This window comes from Puma concolor, chromosome D3, assembly GCF_028749965.1.
Source record: "Puma concolor isolate L17-30 chromosome D3, mPumCon1.1.hap2, whole genome shotgun sequence".
Classification (NCBI taxonomy): domain Eukaryota; kingdom Metazoa; phylum Chordata; class Mammalia; order Carnivora; family Felidae; genus Puma; species Puma concolor.
The window spans coordinates 41,171,756-41,187,779 of NC_141678.1; the positions used below are offsets into that span (position 1 = coordinate 41,171,756).

At 37.8% G+C, this 16,024-nt stretch overlaps 1 protein-coding gene across 2 annotated transcripts in view; it reads left to right on the forward strand.

The window, feature by feature from the left end:
• LPIN2 (lipin 2) overlaps positions 1–16,024 on the forward strand; it is an 86,532-nt gene that overhangs the window by 46,075 nt on the left and 24,433 nt on the right. For both annotated transcript variants that reach the window (XM_086682566.1, XM_086682565.1), the window contains exons 3-4: positions 6,771–6,866; positions 9,929–10,230. In XM_086682566.1, coding sequence (XP_086538692.1) covers positions 6,771–6,866; positions 9,929–10,230 — 398 coding nt within the window. The remainder of the gene's footprint in view (positions 1–6,770; positions 6,867–9,928; positions 10,231–16,024) is intronic.

Sequence of the window (16,024 nt, forward strand, 5' to 3'; positions counted from 1 at the left end):
TAGAAATTTGTGTTTTAATTAGACTTAAGTTTTTTGGGGGATGGAAGAAAAGGCTTATGGGTTGCACACAACTATATATTCTCCCCACTTGCCCCCCCCCCCCCCCCCAGCCCTCAAAACAAACACACATCTTTTTTCCGAGGTGTTATAGATCAGTATTTCACTGGAGAACCACCTTGCAGGATGGCAGGGTTTGTATGGTCGGCCTCTGTTCAGAGACACCCTTTGGAAACCAAAAGCAGTCGCAATTCACTTAGTAACTTGGAAACTTTCCCTTGCAAAACAGTGTTTAGCCACAGTTTAGCTTCTTGGAATTTTTTATTTCTAGCCAGTAACACTAACGTATAGTACTTTCAGTTTTTATCTGCTTTGGGAGAATCTGTACAAAATTGTTTATGCGCTGAAATTTCCCATTAGTTGTGCAAGGATCTATTCAGGAAATGGCTTATATGGCACTTTTGTTTGTTTTTCTGTGATCTGGATTTTGATCAGTAGATTGGTTAAGTCTTTTGGCCTTTCAGAATGGAATCTGCAGGCTGATGTTACATGTAAGCATTTGTGTATCTATAAATGGTGACCGGACAGACAACATACCTCTTTCTACATGCTGTGTGCCTCTAATTAAGAAAGTACAAGTTCAGTACCAGGCTACCGAAATGACTGTATTCTGTATCTTGTCAAACCCTTGGATTTTAATAGTCTGTCCATGAGACACAGGAAAAGGGAAACTTTCTTTTGCGCTAGTACCCTAGGAGCTCAAAGGATGTGTTTGAGCAGAAATTTGGCTCTTTGACTGAAACACAGCTTTCCTGCGACAGTAAAACCAGAACCATGTCTGCCTTGAGATACTCAGGCAGTTTGGATTAACTGTCTTATTTTAGGTCAGTTTGGACTAGGGAAAGCTACTCACTGATTTTACACTAAGACCCCAATTATGGTGACACCTATAATGGTGGCACCTGGACTGGAAATCATAATCATCTTAAAGCTTCTGGTTAGGGAGATACTGTATAATAATTTTCCCACTGTCACTGGTATGTTTTTGTTTGATACAACACCACTACTCCCAGTATATTTCATAACCCGAGTTGAATTTCAGAAGGTAAACCTGCAGTTGCTGTTTTTAAAATACTAATTTTGTTGATTTAACGCAAAACTAATGATTTGATTACTTATCAAAGTTAAATAATCCAGTGTATTAGACAGGAAGTTTCCATTGTGGGTGACAAAAATCCACCTCGCACTAGCTTAAGCAAAAAAAGGGAATTTATTGGCTTGCATAACTAATGTCCAGGAGCATTTGAATTAATCAGGTCTTTGAGGGTGTTAACCAGAACCCTGTCTCTGCCCACCTCTCAGCTCTGTCTCCTTTTGTGTATGCTCTCTCTAATGCAAGATGGCCACAGTACCTCCTGGCTTATTTCCCATGAACTCAGCAACCCTAGGGGAAAGAGAGCTGCTTCTTCCCATAGAAGTATCAGTGTTTAATCTCCCTGTCAGTCTTGAGTCACATGTACCTTGCAGACCAGTCACTATAGCTGTGGTGGAATGTACTGATTGGCTTGGCTTAGACAGCAGCCCCATGAAGCCATGCCTGAAACTGTCTGAAATAGAGGATGAGGAGATCTCCAGAGGACACCACTGATATTCTTACCTGAAGAGTGGTATGCCAAAACAAGTGTTTGCTATAGCAGGTATTTCTAAAAAGTAAATCAGTTCTATTTCAACATCTCAGTCATATATATTGAGCAAGATTAAGCCACAGTGTAGGAAGTAAGACTATGTAGATAGGAATATTGTTTTAGATACCAGTTTATAAGGAGTAGTACATCAAAATGAGTACCCTCTTTAAAATAATCACCTTGGGAAGCATTTATTCCAATTTGGTGCCATCTCTCAAAATATTTCTTAATATTTTTGCTTTGTTACTTAAAGAGCTTCTGGCATATTCTTTTAGTACCCTTAGTATTGCCGCAATTTGATGTTAGATTTAATTTGGGGGTAACCAAACTCCGTTTAGAGGCAGAATAAGAGACTAGTCATATTGGAAAATGTCATATTTGATCACTAAAGTCAGACAGGCTATAAATGAAGGGTGAATTTTTTTAAGATGGTTTAAAACCAGACTGCATTCTGAAAGAGGCATTGTTCTATTTTCCCAACTCCCTAGGATAAATGGATAACCTACAAAGATGAAACATCTGAAGGATACTAGTTTGAATCTGTTATGTTTTTTTATGAAAGGTAAAATAACTTTAATATTTAATTTGTGTGTAATTTAACTTAAAGAATTTATACAACCACAAATCAATAAACAAATGATAATTTCAATTATTTTTATGTCCAACTTCTAGTTGAAAAAATGCAATTAAGTATTTAAGTCATCCTGAGAAGCCTAAAATTTGGCATTATGGAGCAAATTTAGTTTTCCCAGTCCCCTTGCTCTTACAGTCTAGGAAAATATACCTATTTCTTTACTTCATCAGCCCTCATGGAACTTAGAAAACATTTTTCCTATGTAGAAGCCGCTGCTATTAGAGCTGCTTCAGAAATAGATGATTCGAGATGCTTATGTGACTTCAACCAGTTTATTATGAAACACATTTTAAACTTAACCTGAAAATAATATTTTTTTAGCCCAGGAATTTGTTGCACTACTTGGTTTTGGAAGCATTAGATTCCATGTCCTGCCCAGCTTTATTTAAGCCATAAATATTCACAGTAATCTAAAACATGAAGAACTTAGTTGGGAAATGAATTAATGTTTGTCCTGTGGAAACTTATTTTATGCACCCTTTTCTTTTAAGAAGTAAAAGAGGGGCGGGGCGCCTGGGTGGCTCAGTCGGTTGGGTGTCTGACTTCAGCTCAGGTCATGATCTCACTGTTGGTGAGTTCGAGCCCTGCATAAGGCTCTGTGCTGACAGCTCAGAACCTGAAGCCTGCTTCAGATTCTGTGTCTCCCTCCCTCTCTGTTCCTCCCTGCTTGCGCTGTGTCTCTCTCTCTCTCAAAAATAAAAAAAGATTTAAAAAAAATTTAAAAAGTGAAAGAAAAATGAGTTTCTTACAAAATAATAATTTTGTTAACATTTCTTAAATAGGAATTTTCTTTTGCATAGGATTTTGTTATTTTGTATTTAATAGTTGCCTATTTTTCTCATTTTCTGTTATAATTTTTTTTCCTTTTTTAAGAGCTTTTTTCGTTTTGTAATTAACACAGTAACACATATTCAAAGGATAGAATTTTAAAACTTTTACCATAGGTGCACTCATGAAAGCATCACTGTAGTCATGACATGGAACACTTAGCTGTCCTCACAGTCTCTTCCAGTCTGTGACTGTTCTGAGTCAGTTTTTTAATGACATTAGCATATTTTTAACTCCTATATTTTAGATGTTTAACAAGTTGCAAATGTATTTTAAATAATTTCTATATCTGTCACCCACTTCTTCCCCTACTGTTGACATTTCACATGACCGTGGTACAATTTATCAGAACTAGGCAGTTAACATTGGTATAATATTATTAACTAAAGACCTTATTCAGATTCACTACGGTCTTTTTGTCTATGATCCTATCCAGGATCCCACATTACTTTCATTCTATATTCTGTAACCATTCTGTCTTTCCTTACAACCTTGACTTTTGAGGAGGACAGAATGGTTATTATGTAGATTGTCCCTCAGTTTGAGTTTGTCTGATGTTTTCTCATTTGGGGAAGAATAACACAGAGTGATAGTGTGCCCTTCTCAGTATATCATCTTAGGAAGCCCATCATGGTGCCGTATCTCATTATTGGTGATGTTAACTTTGATCCCTTGGTTAGTGGTGTCTACTAGGTTCCTCGTCTAAAAATTTATTTGTGGGAAGAAACTTGGAGATTGTGCAAATATACTGTTTTTCATCGTACTTCCACCCATCGATTTTAGCATACATTGGTGAATTTTGCTTGCAGTAGTTCTTACTGTGGTGTTTGCCAAATGATTTTCTGTTTTCCATCCTTTCTACTCCATTTATTAACTGAAATTCTACTGTATCAAAGAGCTATCCTTCTGTTTACTTATTCAATTATTTATTCAGATCAGTATGGACTTCTGAATATTAATTTTACTCTTTGGGTTATAATCCATTATCATTATGTAGTTGCTCAAATTGTCCCAGATATGGCAGTTAGTAGGTAGCTCCTTCAGGTTGAGTCCTTTTGATATGTTCCCATCATTTTTTGAGCACTTCCTTACTTTTTGGCACCATGAGCTATTTGACAAGAATCTACTTTACCTGCCTCAGCCCTGGAATGTAATTATTTTGTTTCTCTGAGGAGCAGTGGTTCCTTTTATTAGAGAATCGTATCTAGAAACAAAGCATCTGGTCACTAGGTGTGCTCATTACTGAGGTGTCATTGCCTCTAGGCCCTGTCAGCAGGCAGAGCTGGAAAATCTCTGTATGTAAATACGTGTACCTACATTTGTCTGTAAAAATTATGAGTTCACACTGATTCCTCTGATTCCAGTCCATCCCTAGAAGGTTCCTTCTCATCTCCTTATTTATAACTTCTTTTTCTGACAGTGAGAAACATGGCTCTTATTACCTACAATATGTTTACTTATTTGTTCAATCCTAAAATACACATAAAATAGTTTTAGAATTGTTACCCACATCTCTGTGATTTTTTTTAATTACTACAATATTTGTTTATAGTGCTTTTTGTCTTTAGTCTTAGAATATTTAGTTTTATTCCTTATCCCTTAGTGTGGTTATGTTACTAACAGGATTTTTATAATAAGCATTTTGACAACATGTTTCAGTTAATGATCTTCACTGACCTGATGTGACCCAGCACTCAGTGTCAGAAGGGATAATTAATTGGTCCTCACTGGGAAAAACCCAATGGTTTTGCAAATTTAAGAACACTTAAATTGTGGACTACTCTATTTATATACGTATTACGTTTTTCTGTACTTTCGTTTTTATGTCCCCTGAACCAGTCTAAAACTGGAGTTTACAAGTTTATCTGTAAGAGTTTCGAAAGTTGGTGTTCATTTATTATTATAAGATGTTTAAAAACATTTATTCACAGTCTACAGATGAACGACTACATTATTTTTAAGTGGTAAGTAGTATTTAATATTATATATAAACAGTCCTTACTTTGCATGGTCGTGTAGATCGTTAAAATGACTGGGCAGATTTCAGCAGCATGGATGGAACTGGAAATAAGTCAGAGTGAAATAAGTCAGAGAAGGACAGATATCATATGTTTTCACTCATATGTGGATCTTGAGAAACTGAACAGAACACCATGGGAGAAGGGAAGGGGAAAAATTGTTACAGAGAGGGAGGGAGGCAAACCACAAGAGACTCTTAAATACAGAGAACAAACTAAGGGTGGATGGGGGTTGGAGCAGAGGGAAAATGTGTGATGAGCATTGAGGAGGGCATTTGTTGGGATGAGCACTGGGTGTTATATGTAAGCCAATTTGACAATAAATTCTATTCATAAAAAATATATACATAGAAAAAATGAATGGGCAAGTCAAAACCCAAAGGAAACTTAATAACTGAGAAAAATTAGGATTTTTCCATGAATTTTACAAATTTTTGTAAAAACTTTCTATTGTCAGTTAAAAATGTGTAAGAAAATGAAAAATAGTAAGTTGGTGTTTAGTACACTGCAATTTAAAACATTAGGAACATTGAGAACTAACATGTCTTCTTTGTAATATAACTTAGCAAGATTAGTTGGTTTGAACAGTGCTTGCCTTCTTGATGTAAAACTTAGGATACCGAACAAACATCTCTCGTCTTGGCAAATTTTCGTATGCTTTTCTGAATTTGGATCACCTTTCAGGTTTTCAGCTCTGAAACATTCAATGTCATGAAGTATGTCAGAGTTCCTTCAGTGTGGACATTTTTTGCCCACGTCACTTCATCTGGGCCATCTTCATCCTTTTTGTCACAGCCACTCTGCTCCTCTGTGTGGATGAGCCTGCCTTCACCAGGTGCCTCTGGCTGCACATGTTGAGCCTTTCAGGTGGCAGCAGGGTCCCCATTCCCGCAGTCAGCTATTTCTTCTGTAACTGTTGACATGCAGTTTGAAGTTTACTTCCAGTAATGTTACTTTTAGTTTGTGGCATTTTGATCTTGGCCAGTTTCCTCTGAATTATCCATTTTTATAAAATGTCACATGGGTTTATCAGTGGGAAACAAGAAGACAACTACCACTACAAGCTTTACTGTCTGTGCCTGAACTGAGTAATAATAGATTTGGTGCGCTAGTCACTAGTGCACTTTTTGAAAAAGTGATGCGATGGGTTACCAGTCATGCTGGGCATCTGTTGTTATGTAGTGATCTGTAGACAGAGAGCTGGCAGTGAAGCCTGTGCTCTCTGGAGTTACAGGTAACATATTGCATTAACTGAAATTTGTGGTTGTCTGAAGCGTGCCAGCTGAGGCCTGTCTGTGGTGTAACTCTGGAAGTGCTCAATTGCTTGTTGACCATAACATTTCTCTATTTTATGCCATTTGGGAAATTAAGTACAAGATTTTATGTTCTAAAAATGATACAATATTTTCTTTCAATCCCTGGTTACCTATCCCCTTCCTTCCCAGATCTGTTTGGTTTTTTAAGGCAGGTTGGTGGGGCAGGTAGCAGTGTTTCTCAGAGACTATCACTCCAGGAACCTCAATACTAAGTTGGCTTGAGAACCCAGAATTTAGGCTTCGTTTAGCATGAATGAAAGATTTAATATTAAATCATACTTTCTCTTCTTAGATTGATATAGAAATCAATGGCGATGCAGTGGATCTTCACATGAAATTGGGTGACAATGGGGAAGCTTTCTTTGTGGAGGAGACTGAAGAGGAATATGTAAGTTCTAGTGGGTCACATTTACTTTACACATTGTATTCAGGCTCCAGGATCTGTCCCCAGACAGAAATGTTCAGTTTTCATGGTTAGTTATAGAGGTGATTGTTGCAGGTTAAACAAGCTTTAGTTTTAGGTTGAAAAACTAAGCTGTCAGAAAGGAGCTAGAGTGAGTGAGGCACTTTTCTCAGCACCAAGTGTCAGAATACAGAGAGCATATAGAAGGCCCTTGCACTTGCTCTTTTTCTCTGTCTTTAATGAGCTTTCTTATTTAGTATCTGTTACAGTTTACACCTTGAATGGAAGTTAGTTCCACCTAAGTAATGAAGGCATATCTCTCTGCAGGCTGTGTGTGTGTTTGTACATGTGTGACCTTTAAACTTGGAAAACATGTTTAACCGTTTTGGTTAGGGACATTGAATCGCTAATCTTGAATAGGCTTGTGAATGAGTTTATTATGGTCTCCAGAGATTTAAATTAATTGGCCTGTATCTTTTTAAACCATTATTGCATGTTTGGCTTCTTTAAGTAAGAGAGAACAGTTTGTTCCTCCCCACCCCTTCACCCCATGTATCCACTGATGGTGGTAAACTGTTTCTGATGGATCTTAGAAGAGGCATCTTCTAGCTTTCATCATAAAGAATAAAATCTCAGCAAAACTGATAACCTTCAAGTTATTAAGGATACAGGACTACTTTTTTGGGGTTTTCAAAGAAGAAAAGTCACCAAAAAATAGAATGAGATTGTTTATCATTTTTAGTTTAGAGAGAAACCAACAATTTAGATACCAGTATGTAAAGCAGCAGTGCAAAGTATGGTTATGAAAACAGTCCAGAGCAGTCTTTTTTTTTTTTAGTACCTATTAATTACTTGTTTTTATATTACCTTGTTTGTGTTTGCTTGGCCTTATCAAAGTTTTTCCTCATCAGAGACAGAAGCAAGAGGCAGAATGATACAATAAATGAGTTACCACAAGAATAAAATATATATATTTTTAACTTTTATTTATTTGAGAGAGAAAGCACATACATGGATGCAGGGGAGGGGCAGAGAGAGGGAGAGGGAGAATCCTAAGCAGGCCCCACGCTGCCAGTGCAGAGCTGATGCAGGGCTCAATCTCACAAACCATGAGGTCATGACCTGAGCCAAAATCAAGAGTTGGACACTTAACCAACTGAGCCACCCAGGTGCCCCAAGAATAAAATATTTTTGATGTGTTCCTTAAAATCATGTATATTTCAGGACATTGGTTGATTAGGCTTTGTGTAAATCAGTGAGCGAGAGGGCTGGGTTATCGATCATTTGTTACGTGGTTCTCGTGGTCATTTCTGATGATTCCACTTCAACTATGCTTAGTAAGGTTAACTTGGAGAGTGTCAGCTTTCCAGCCCCTTATGCCTATCCCATGTATCACCAAATTATTCAGATTTTCTTTCATATGCTTCTCTGTGAATTTTTTTTTTAAATATTAATTCATCCAACATTACTACTCTATGCCACATACTATGAGTAAAATATGCCCCCACTCTCCAGGAGTTTACAGTTATAAAAGGGATAAGCATTACCAACACCCATCTGGCTGCCATTTATTTACATACTTGTTTCTCTCAGACTTTGCTCATCTGAACTGTATATCATCATCCTTTTCAAGCTGGTAGTTCTGTATCTAACCCTGTCCTGTTAATAGCTGCACAATCATCCATAGTATGGATACACCACAATTTAACCATTCTTGTACTGATAGAGATTTAGGTTATTTCATCACCCCCAACACAATACACATAGTGCTATAATAGAACTAGGAAACACCACCAGAGACAAAATAGCTTTTAAGAAGTACCAGTAAACTTTGGGGCACCTGGATGGCTCAGTCGGTTCAGCATCTGACTCTTGATTTCAGCTGAGGTCACGATCTCAGGGTTGTGGGATCAAGCCCCCTCCACTCAGCACGGAGCCTGCTTAAGATTCTGTCTCTTTCTCTGCCCCTCTCCCCTACTCGTGCATGAACTCTCTCTCTCTCTCTATCTTTCTGTCTCAAATTAAAAAATTTTTAGAAAGTACCAGTAAACTTTATTTATACAATTAATAAAAAAGACCTTTGAATTAAAAGGCCCTGGAAGTCAGAGACCACAGCCTGTAACTTGGGTGCCCTGGGGACATGTGGAATAATATCCTGTCATCACAGTGCTGGATAAACAGAATTTTGGCTCCGGGGTAATATGTCTGTCAAAGCCAAATTCAAAAGCTTGATTTAGAACAATTATGGAAATTCACTCATTTTCAGGACTATTATGTAAAAACTTGAGTATTCTAAGTTACTTGAAGTTAATTTATATGTTACCTACCTTCCATTTCCCCCATGATACAAAGGGGTGAAGCCAGTAACTACGAAGTTAATCTTCTGAACACCAGACTTTGGTCATTTATTTGATATTAAATTACGAGTTTATTTCTAACTGTTGAGCCTATTTTCTTCTTTTGAATTCCTGAAAGGATGTTTTAAATAACGTTACAGTTTTAAAATCTGCCAACTTCATTTGTAACAGGGTATTGTGTATTTTAATCACCTTTTCACCCTCATTTAATTTAGCAAACACAATTTACCGGAGATCCTCACTTCACTTACCTGTCCTACTGCCCCCTGTCTGATGGGGTGTTCCTGATCCCTGCCTTCCGCTTTATCCTGTTACTGTTCTTTGTAAGTTTTTGACACAGTGCTTCGTATTGCCTCCTTGGAATGCTGCTGTTGCTGCTTTGAACTTCCCTTTATAGAAAATTTAACTGGCTGTGCTTTAATTACAGTTTGTGTGTGTGTGTGCTGATTTGGTATATTGGTTCCTTCAAATATATTCAGTTACATGGACCAGATGAATTATCTGTGTGTACCAGGGTAAAGACCTATTCAGAATAGAGTGGGCAGTAACGTAGTTCAGTGTGACATTCTTACCTTTAAGGACTATGTATTCTTCCTACCACTGTGAATTTAGATATGCAAAGAGTTCATTATTGTTTTGATTCACTGTCCACTTTGTCAGGGACTTTTCTTTCTCCATGTTCTCTTTAAGGAAAAGCTTCCTGCCTACCTTGCCACCTCACCAATTCCTACTGAAGATCAGTTCTTTAAAGATATCGATACTCCTTTGATGAAATCTAGTGGAAATGAAAGACCATCTCAGAGTTCAGACATCTCCCACATGTTGGAAACGGAAACAGTTTTCACTTCAAGTTCTGTGAAAAAGAAAAAACGAAGGAGAAAGAAATGCAAACAGGACAGTAAGAAGGAAGACCAGACCGCTTCTCCTGCTGCAGAAGATACCGTGGATGTGGAAATGAGCTCTGACGATGACAAGGGGGCCCAGTCAGCAAGGTAGGGCTCTTAGTGTGGTTGCCAGGCATCCACACATGCTATGGGCAGAGCTGAGGTACAGTGAGTTGTTGTTGTTTCTTTCATGGATCTGCAGTGTGAGTTTTGCACTTGTTTTTCCCCATGACAATTTATTGTGGAATCAGTGTAAGAGGCATTTTTTTTTTCCTTTCTGCTCTTCTATAAAATTTGCCATCAGACGTCCTGCTGTGGTATTGACATACCACTTGAAGCAGACTGGCAGTGTGTGTCTTTCCATCAGTAGGTTTCCAAAAGCCAAATAAATTGTAAGTTACAAAGAAGGTCTGAATTAGTGACTTGGCCCTGAGGCCACATCTGGTGTATATCCCTACTCAGTAGTCTTGGTATCTCACCTGTTTCTGAGAAGTTTAGAGTTTTTATTTTGAGTTTATCATCAAAACATTCCCAGTAAATTGAAAAGGAAAGGAGGATTTTTGTGTGTGTGGTGGTGTTTTTTTTTCAAGTGAGAAATCTTTGACCACTTACTTACCAGCTCAGTAGAAGAGCTCAAATATGCCAATTTTTAGGTCAGCACTGGGTTTGGAAGGTTAGGGGGTAGAACATGTATTTTTTTGTTCAGAAGTTCAATTTGTAAAAGGTTATCTTCCACCTGTTCACTCAGTGACTGCTGTGGCATTGGAAGAGGACCATATGTGTGTCATGGGGTGGTTTACTTTACTGATGAGCATTGGACAAGAAGTTGTTGCCCGCAGTGACCCTGAAGTTCTACCTACAGTTTTTCCAAGATCCACCAGAAAGGACACTGAAGTAACACTTTTGCCCTTAAAGTTTATTCGTGTCCTTTATCATAACACAATTGAGCAAAGTTTAGAACTCTTGAACAACCTGCAGCTTCAGTTTAGGAAGTTAAAACATTTCTAAAACATATGCAGAGTTACCTGATAAATGTATAAGAATCATTATTCTAAAGGAATTAATTTACAAAATTAATGTTGAAAGTGAATGCATTGCAGATATATTAGTGCATGCCTTACTTTCTAGATTGTGTGAACAACTGCCTGCTTCAGCCAAATCTGTCAGAATACTGATTTGGTCAACAGTTCATGGTTGTTAGTTCTTTCTCTCTGAGCCAGAACCTTGCTTGCTTGGTAAGCAGGCATGTCAGAATGCTTGTGAAGTAGTGGCTTATGATAATTTTCAGGAGTTTGGTGGTTTGCTTTTTCTCTGGATTACGTGGATCATAGATACGGCCGCGTGGAGGAACTCTTTCCTAAAATCTCCTTTAAAAAAGGATCTGCTTAATTATGCAGCCAACAGAAATTAGGACTTAAAAAAAAAAGGACAAAATGTAACAGTCTTGAGAATTCAGGTCAGGTGTATACTGAAATAAGCACTGAGCTAAAAGGTAGAAGACGGGGCCTCTTCTGTTTTTGATTGTGGAATAGCAGCCACTTGATTACTCTGGACCTTTGTTTTTTAATCTGTGAAATAAGAGAATTGAACTATGTGGTTTGCAAGGCCCCTTCCAACTCAGTAGATTCTAAAATAATTTGGAGAAAGATACTTAGGATCAAAAGTATTAGCAGCATATTAAACAATCAGAGAAAAAGAATAGGAAGTCAACTGCTTTTGCAGTTGTGCAACCTAGAAATCAGATAGGGTTGGGACATTTGCAGCTTTCGAGTATCTTCCCCTCCTCAGGCCCCTACCACTTAGGAAAGAAATTCTGTTGCCAGAGAAATACCTAAAAGTGGTTTTTATTTTATTTTGATAAATAGTGTCCTACTTAAATAGCGTTCTCTTTACTTTTCAAGAATTTCATGGATAATAGAATTAAGGTTAATTGAGGCTCCATGAATGAAGCAGGTGAAAGAAGAAACCACCCTTAAACCAAGTTGCTGTTGCATAGCTAGGAGAAACACATTAAGTGAAAATTGGAGAGCTTTAAACTACAGAGAGCTTTGTGTAAATTGTACCTAGTGAGCCTCTCCCTTACTCAAGATGGACTTGTATGTAGCATGGAAGCCTTGTTTGTCCTTCCAGAGGATGGAAGGATGTGTTAGTGTGTATATGTATTAAAAATGTTGTACCTAGGATAAGTAATCTTTTAGAGGGAAGAGTCTTTTCGGATTGGATGGTGCTGTAGCACAATCATGGGTGCAAATGTACAAAATATGCCACTGGTGAAATACTTAAAATACCCAGCACTATTAAAAATGGAGGCTTAAGACTGCACCATCAGAAAGGAATCTCTTCTTTTAATCCACCAAAGCAGACTTGTTTGCAAGTTGTATCTGGGAGCTAAGTAGAGGGAGCCTAAGACTTTTTATAAACAGCCTCCATTGCCCTGAGGCTGCGGACTTCATCTCCTGATCAATAACTGGCTTCCAGAAAACCCTCCATGTTCTTCTCTGATGACTGGAATCTTACAGCCTGCTCCCTGCCTTTCCTCCCTTTGATTTCTGACACAGTAGACAGATAAACATTGCAGGGCTCTTTTCAATCCTATTATGAGGTTATCTTTTATCGGAAATGTCCCATATCCAAAAGCAAAATGAGATCATTAGCCACACTGAAATTTATTGACCAGTACTGTGCTAAGGCTGAGGATAAACATATTGTTTACCGAGTTAGTAATCTTTGGTCATGGTGGTTAGCAACCCTATTTATCTCTTACATAATACCCCCAGTTAAATAGACAAAGACTCATTTAGTCCCTCTAATTTATCCCACTTAAATAAAGCAGGCCATTTATTTTAACTTTCTATTGATTTTTTTTCCCTGCTTTTAAAAAACTGAGATAATAATTTACATATAGTTGTATTTATAGAATTTAAATATGCAAGTATGCAATTGAGTGATTTTTGTCAGTTGTATATACATCATGTAACCTCTGTTGGCTTTTGAATAGGAAGGATAATTCGTTTATGAAATGGTTTTGAATTTGAAGCCATGTTGAGATACATCTGTGAAGGCTGAAGTGTTCTCTTATACACACTTAGTATGAACTCCAGCAACTGGACCTCCCACATCCCCCAACCCTGACTCAGGGTTAAACTGTTTACCCTACTGCGAATTCTCTGCTGTTCAGTGTTAATGTACGTAATTGTCCTATATTTTGACACGGATGTAGTCAGCGTTTGTACTGTTGTCCTCACATTCCAGTATCTACTCTCCCTTTTACCCTCATATCATCAATTTAAGTTCCTCTGTCATGGTCTACCTAGCTTGTTGAATGTTCTTAGGCACAGGTGCCATTTTGAAAAGTGCTTATTAGCAAGTTTTTAGAAGCCTTATTTTATTTAATGGATCATGGGACCAAAGGGAACCTCAACATCAGCAACCTTTTTCATCACCTAAAATAATCGTCTAAACTAACGGGCCTAATTTTTGTCAGGATATGCCCAGAGAAGACCATTTCATGTCTTCCCTGGGGTATAAGTTCTTAATGGTGCCTGATCTTGATCTTTCTTTCTCTCAGCAATATTTTACTAATACCAGATTGCTTTCTGAGCTCTTCTTGACTTAGCTTTTATACTACAGTGAAATAGATGCCAAATAAGTAAGTTTCTGTGACTTTTACATTGTTCTTTTCAAACCACTTTCAAACCATATGGATAGTGATGCGTCAAACTCTACTCTCCTTTTAAATTTGTCAAATAAACATCTGATTCATAAGCATCACATTTTCCCTTTTTGTTACCATTTGATGTTCATTTTTTAAGGGACACTGGGATGGCTCAGTCATTTAAACGTTTGGCTCAGGTCATGATCTCATGGTTCATGAGATTGAGCTCTGCGTCAAGCTCTGTGCTGAGAACACAGAGCCTGGTTGGGATTCTCTCTGTCTTTCCTGCTGCCCCTCTCCCCCACTTGCACTCTCTCAAAAAAAAAAAAAAAAAAAACCTGAAAAAAAACCCACCCTCCTGATGTTCATTTTTTGAGAAATAGAATGTTTTTAGCTAGATATCTGCCTTTTTCAAGTATAGGTTTTTCTCCCCTTGAAATGAGGTATTATACCAGAGTTTAATTCTTCTGAGAGAAATATTAGAGTTGGGAAAACCTTAAATTAGAAGATACAACTATATGGAAAAACTATTGCATGGCAGAGGTAGTAAAGCAGAGCATGTTAAACAAAGATATAAAGGAAGAAAGGTAACATTAAAAATTAAAGTGATTTTTACCTTTATTTTTAGTCTGCCATATTAAGTAAACACAGATATTCTCATTTTATGTAGAATATCTGTCCTGGTAGAATGTAGAATTTTTTATAAGAAGCTCTCAAACTGGAAAGTATAGTTTTTCTTTATACTTCTCAGAGCTCTCAGCATAATACACTGCGTAAATCTCATATAAACTCTGAAATAGACAGGACAAGTGATAAATTTCCAACTAAATATGAAAAACTGGGGCCCACAGTGCTTCTGAGGGATGTTTTCAAGGTTATAGGGCAAGTTAGTTACATTAACTATGCAGATTCAAGAAAAACCAAAGGGTAAATTAATTAAAACCCTATTGGCATTAGTTCATCCTCCTATAAAGATAGAGAATATGGGGACATGTGCAAGGGGGAGGGGGAGAGAGAGGGAGAGTGAGAATCCCAAGCAGGCTGTGTGGTGTTAGCACAGAGCCTGATGGGGGGGCTCAAACTCACAAAACATGAACTCATGACCTGAGCTGAAATCAAGAGTCAGACGCTTCACCAGCTGAGACACCAAGGCACCCCTCATCTTCCTATAGTTCTAAGGTCTGTGTATGAATCTTAAAAAAACATTTTTTATGTTATTGTATCATTATCCTCATATCCACACGTCATGTAGATTCTAAATAAGGAGAAAGTTCTCAGGTAATTCTTGGTCCAAACAAAAAGAAAAATAAATTCTGCATGTTTTTAAGAGTTTTTTAGAATATTTTTGAATTTTTGAACCATAACTCTTGTTTTTAGCTCATAGTCTTATATTTTCTTTAATACACAGAAGAATATAGTGAAAGAACAAGGATTTGTTTTGAATACAGCTACTTACTAGCTCTGTGACTCTGGGCAAATTACTAAACTTCTCTGGATTCTTGATTTATTTGATATCTAAAATAAGATATTCTTGGGGTGCCTGGGTGGCTCAGTCGGTTAAACCTCTGACTTTAGTTCAGGTCATTGATCTCAGGGTTCGTGAGTTCAAACCTCACATCAGGCTCTGTGCTGACAGCTCAGAGCCTGGAACCTGCTTCAGATTCTGTGTCTCCCTCTCTCTCTGCCCCTCTTTCACTTGTTCTCTCTTTCTCTCTCTCTCTCTCCCTCCCCCTCCCTCCCTCCCACTCACACATACACACACACACACACACACACACACAAGAAACACTTAAAAAAACTAAGGTATCTTCAGATTTGTAAGGATTAAATGAAATATACATAAAGCCTTAGTTTTCCTCTTGAAGCCTTTGAATCAATTACCCTGAAGGGCTATAAAAGGAAAAAATTTTTTTTTAATGTTTAGGTTTTTGAGAGGGAGCATGAGTGGGGGAGGGGCAGAGAGAAGGGGGCAGAGGATCCAAAGCAGGCTCTGCACTGACAGCAGTGAGCCCAATGTGTGGGGCTTGAACTTACCAAACTCTAAGATCATGACCTGAGCCTAAGTCAGACGCTCAACCAACTGAGACACCCAGGTACCCTGGGAATTGTTAATCACATCATTTCCACAGTTTTAATTTATTGAGAGAGAAAAAACAAGCAAGCAGGAGAGGGACAGAGAGAGAGAGAGAGAGAGAGAGAGAGAGAGAGAGAATGAATCCCAGGCAGGCTCCACACTGTCAGCACAGA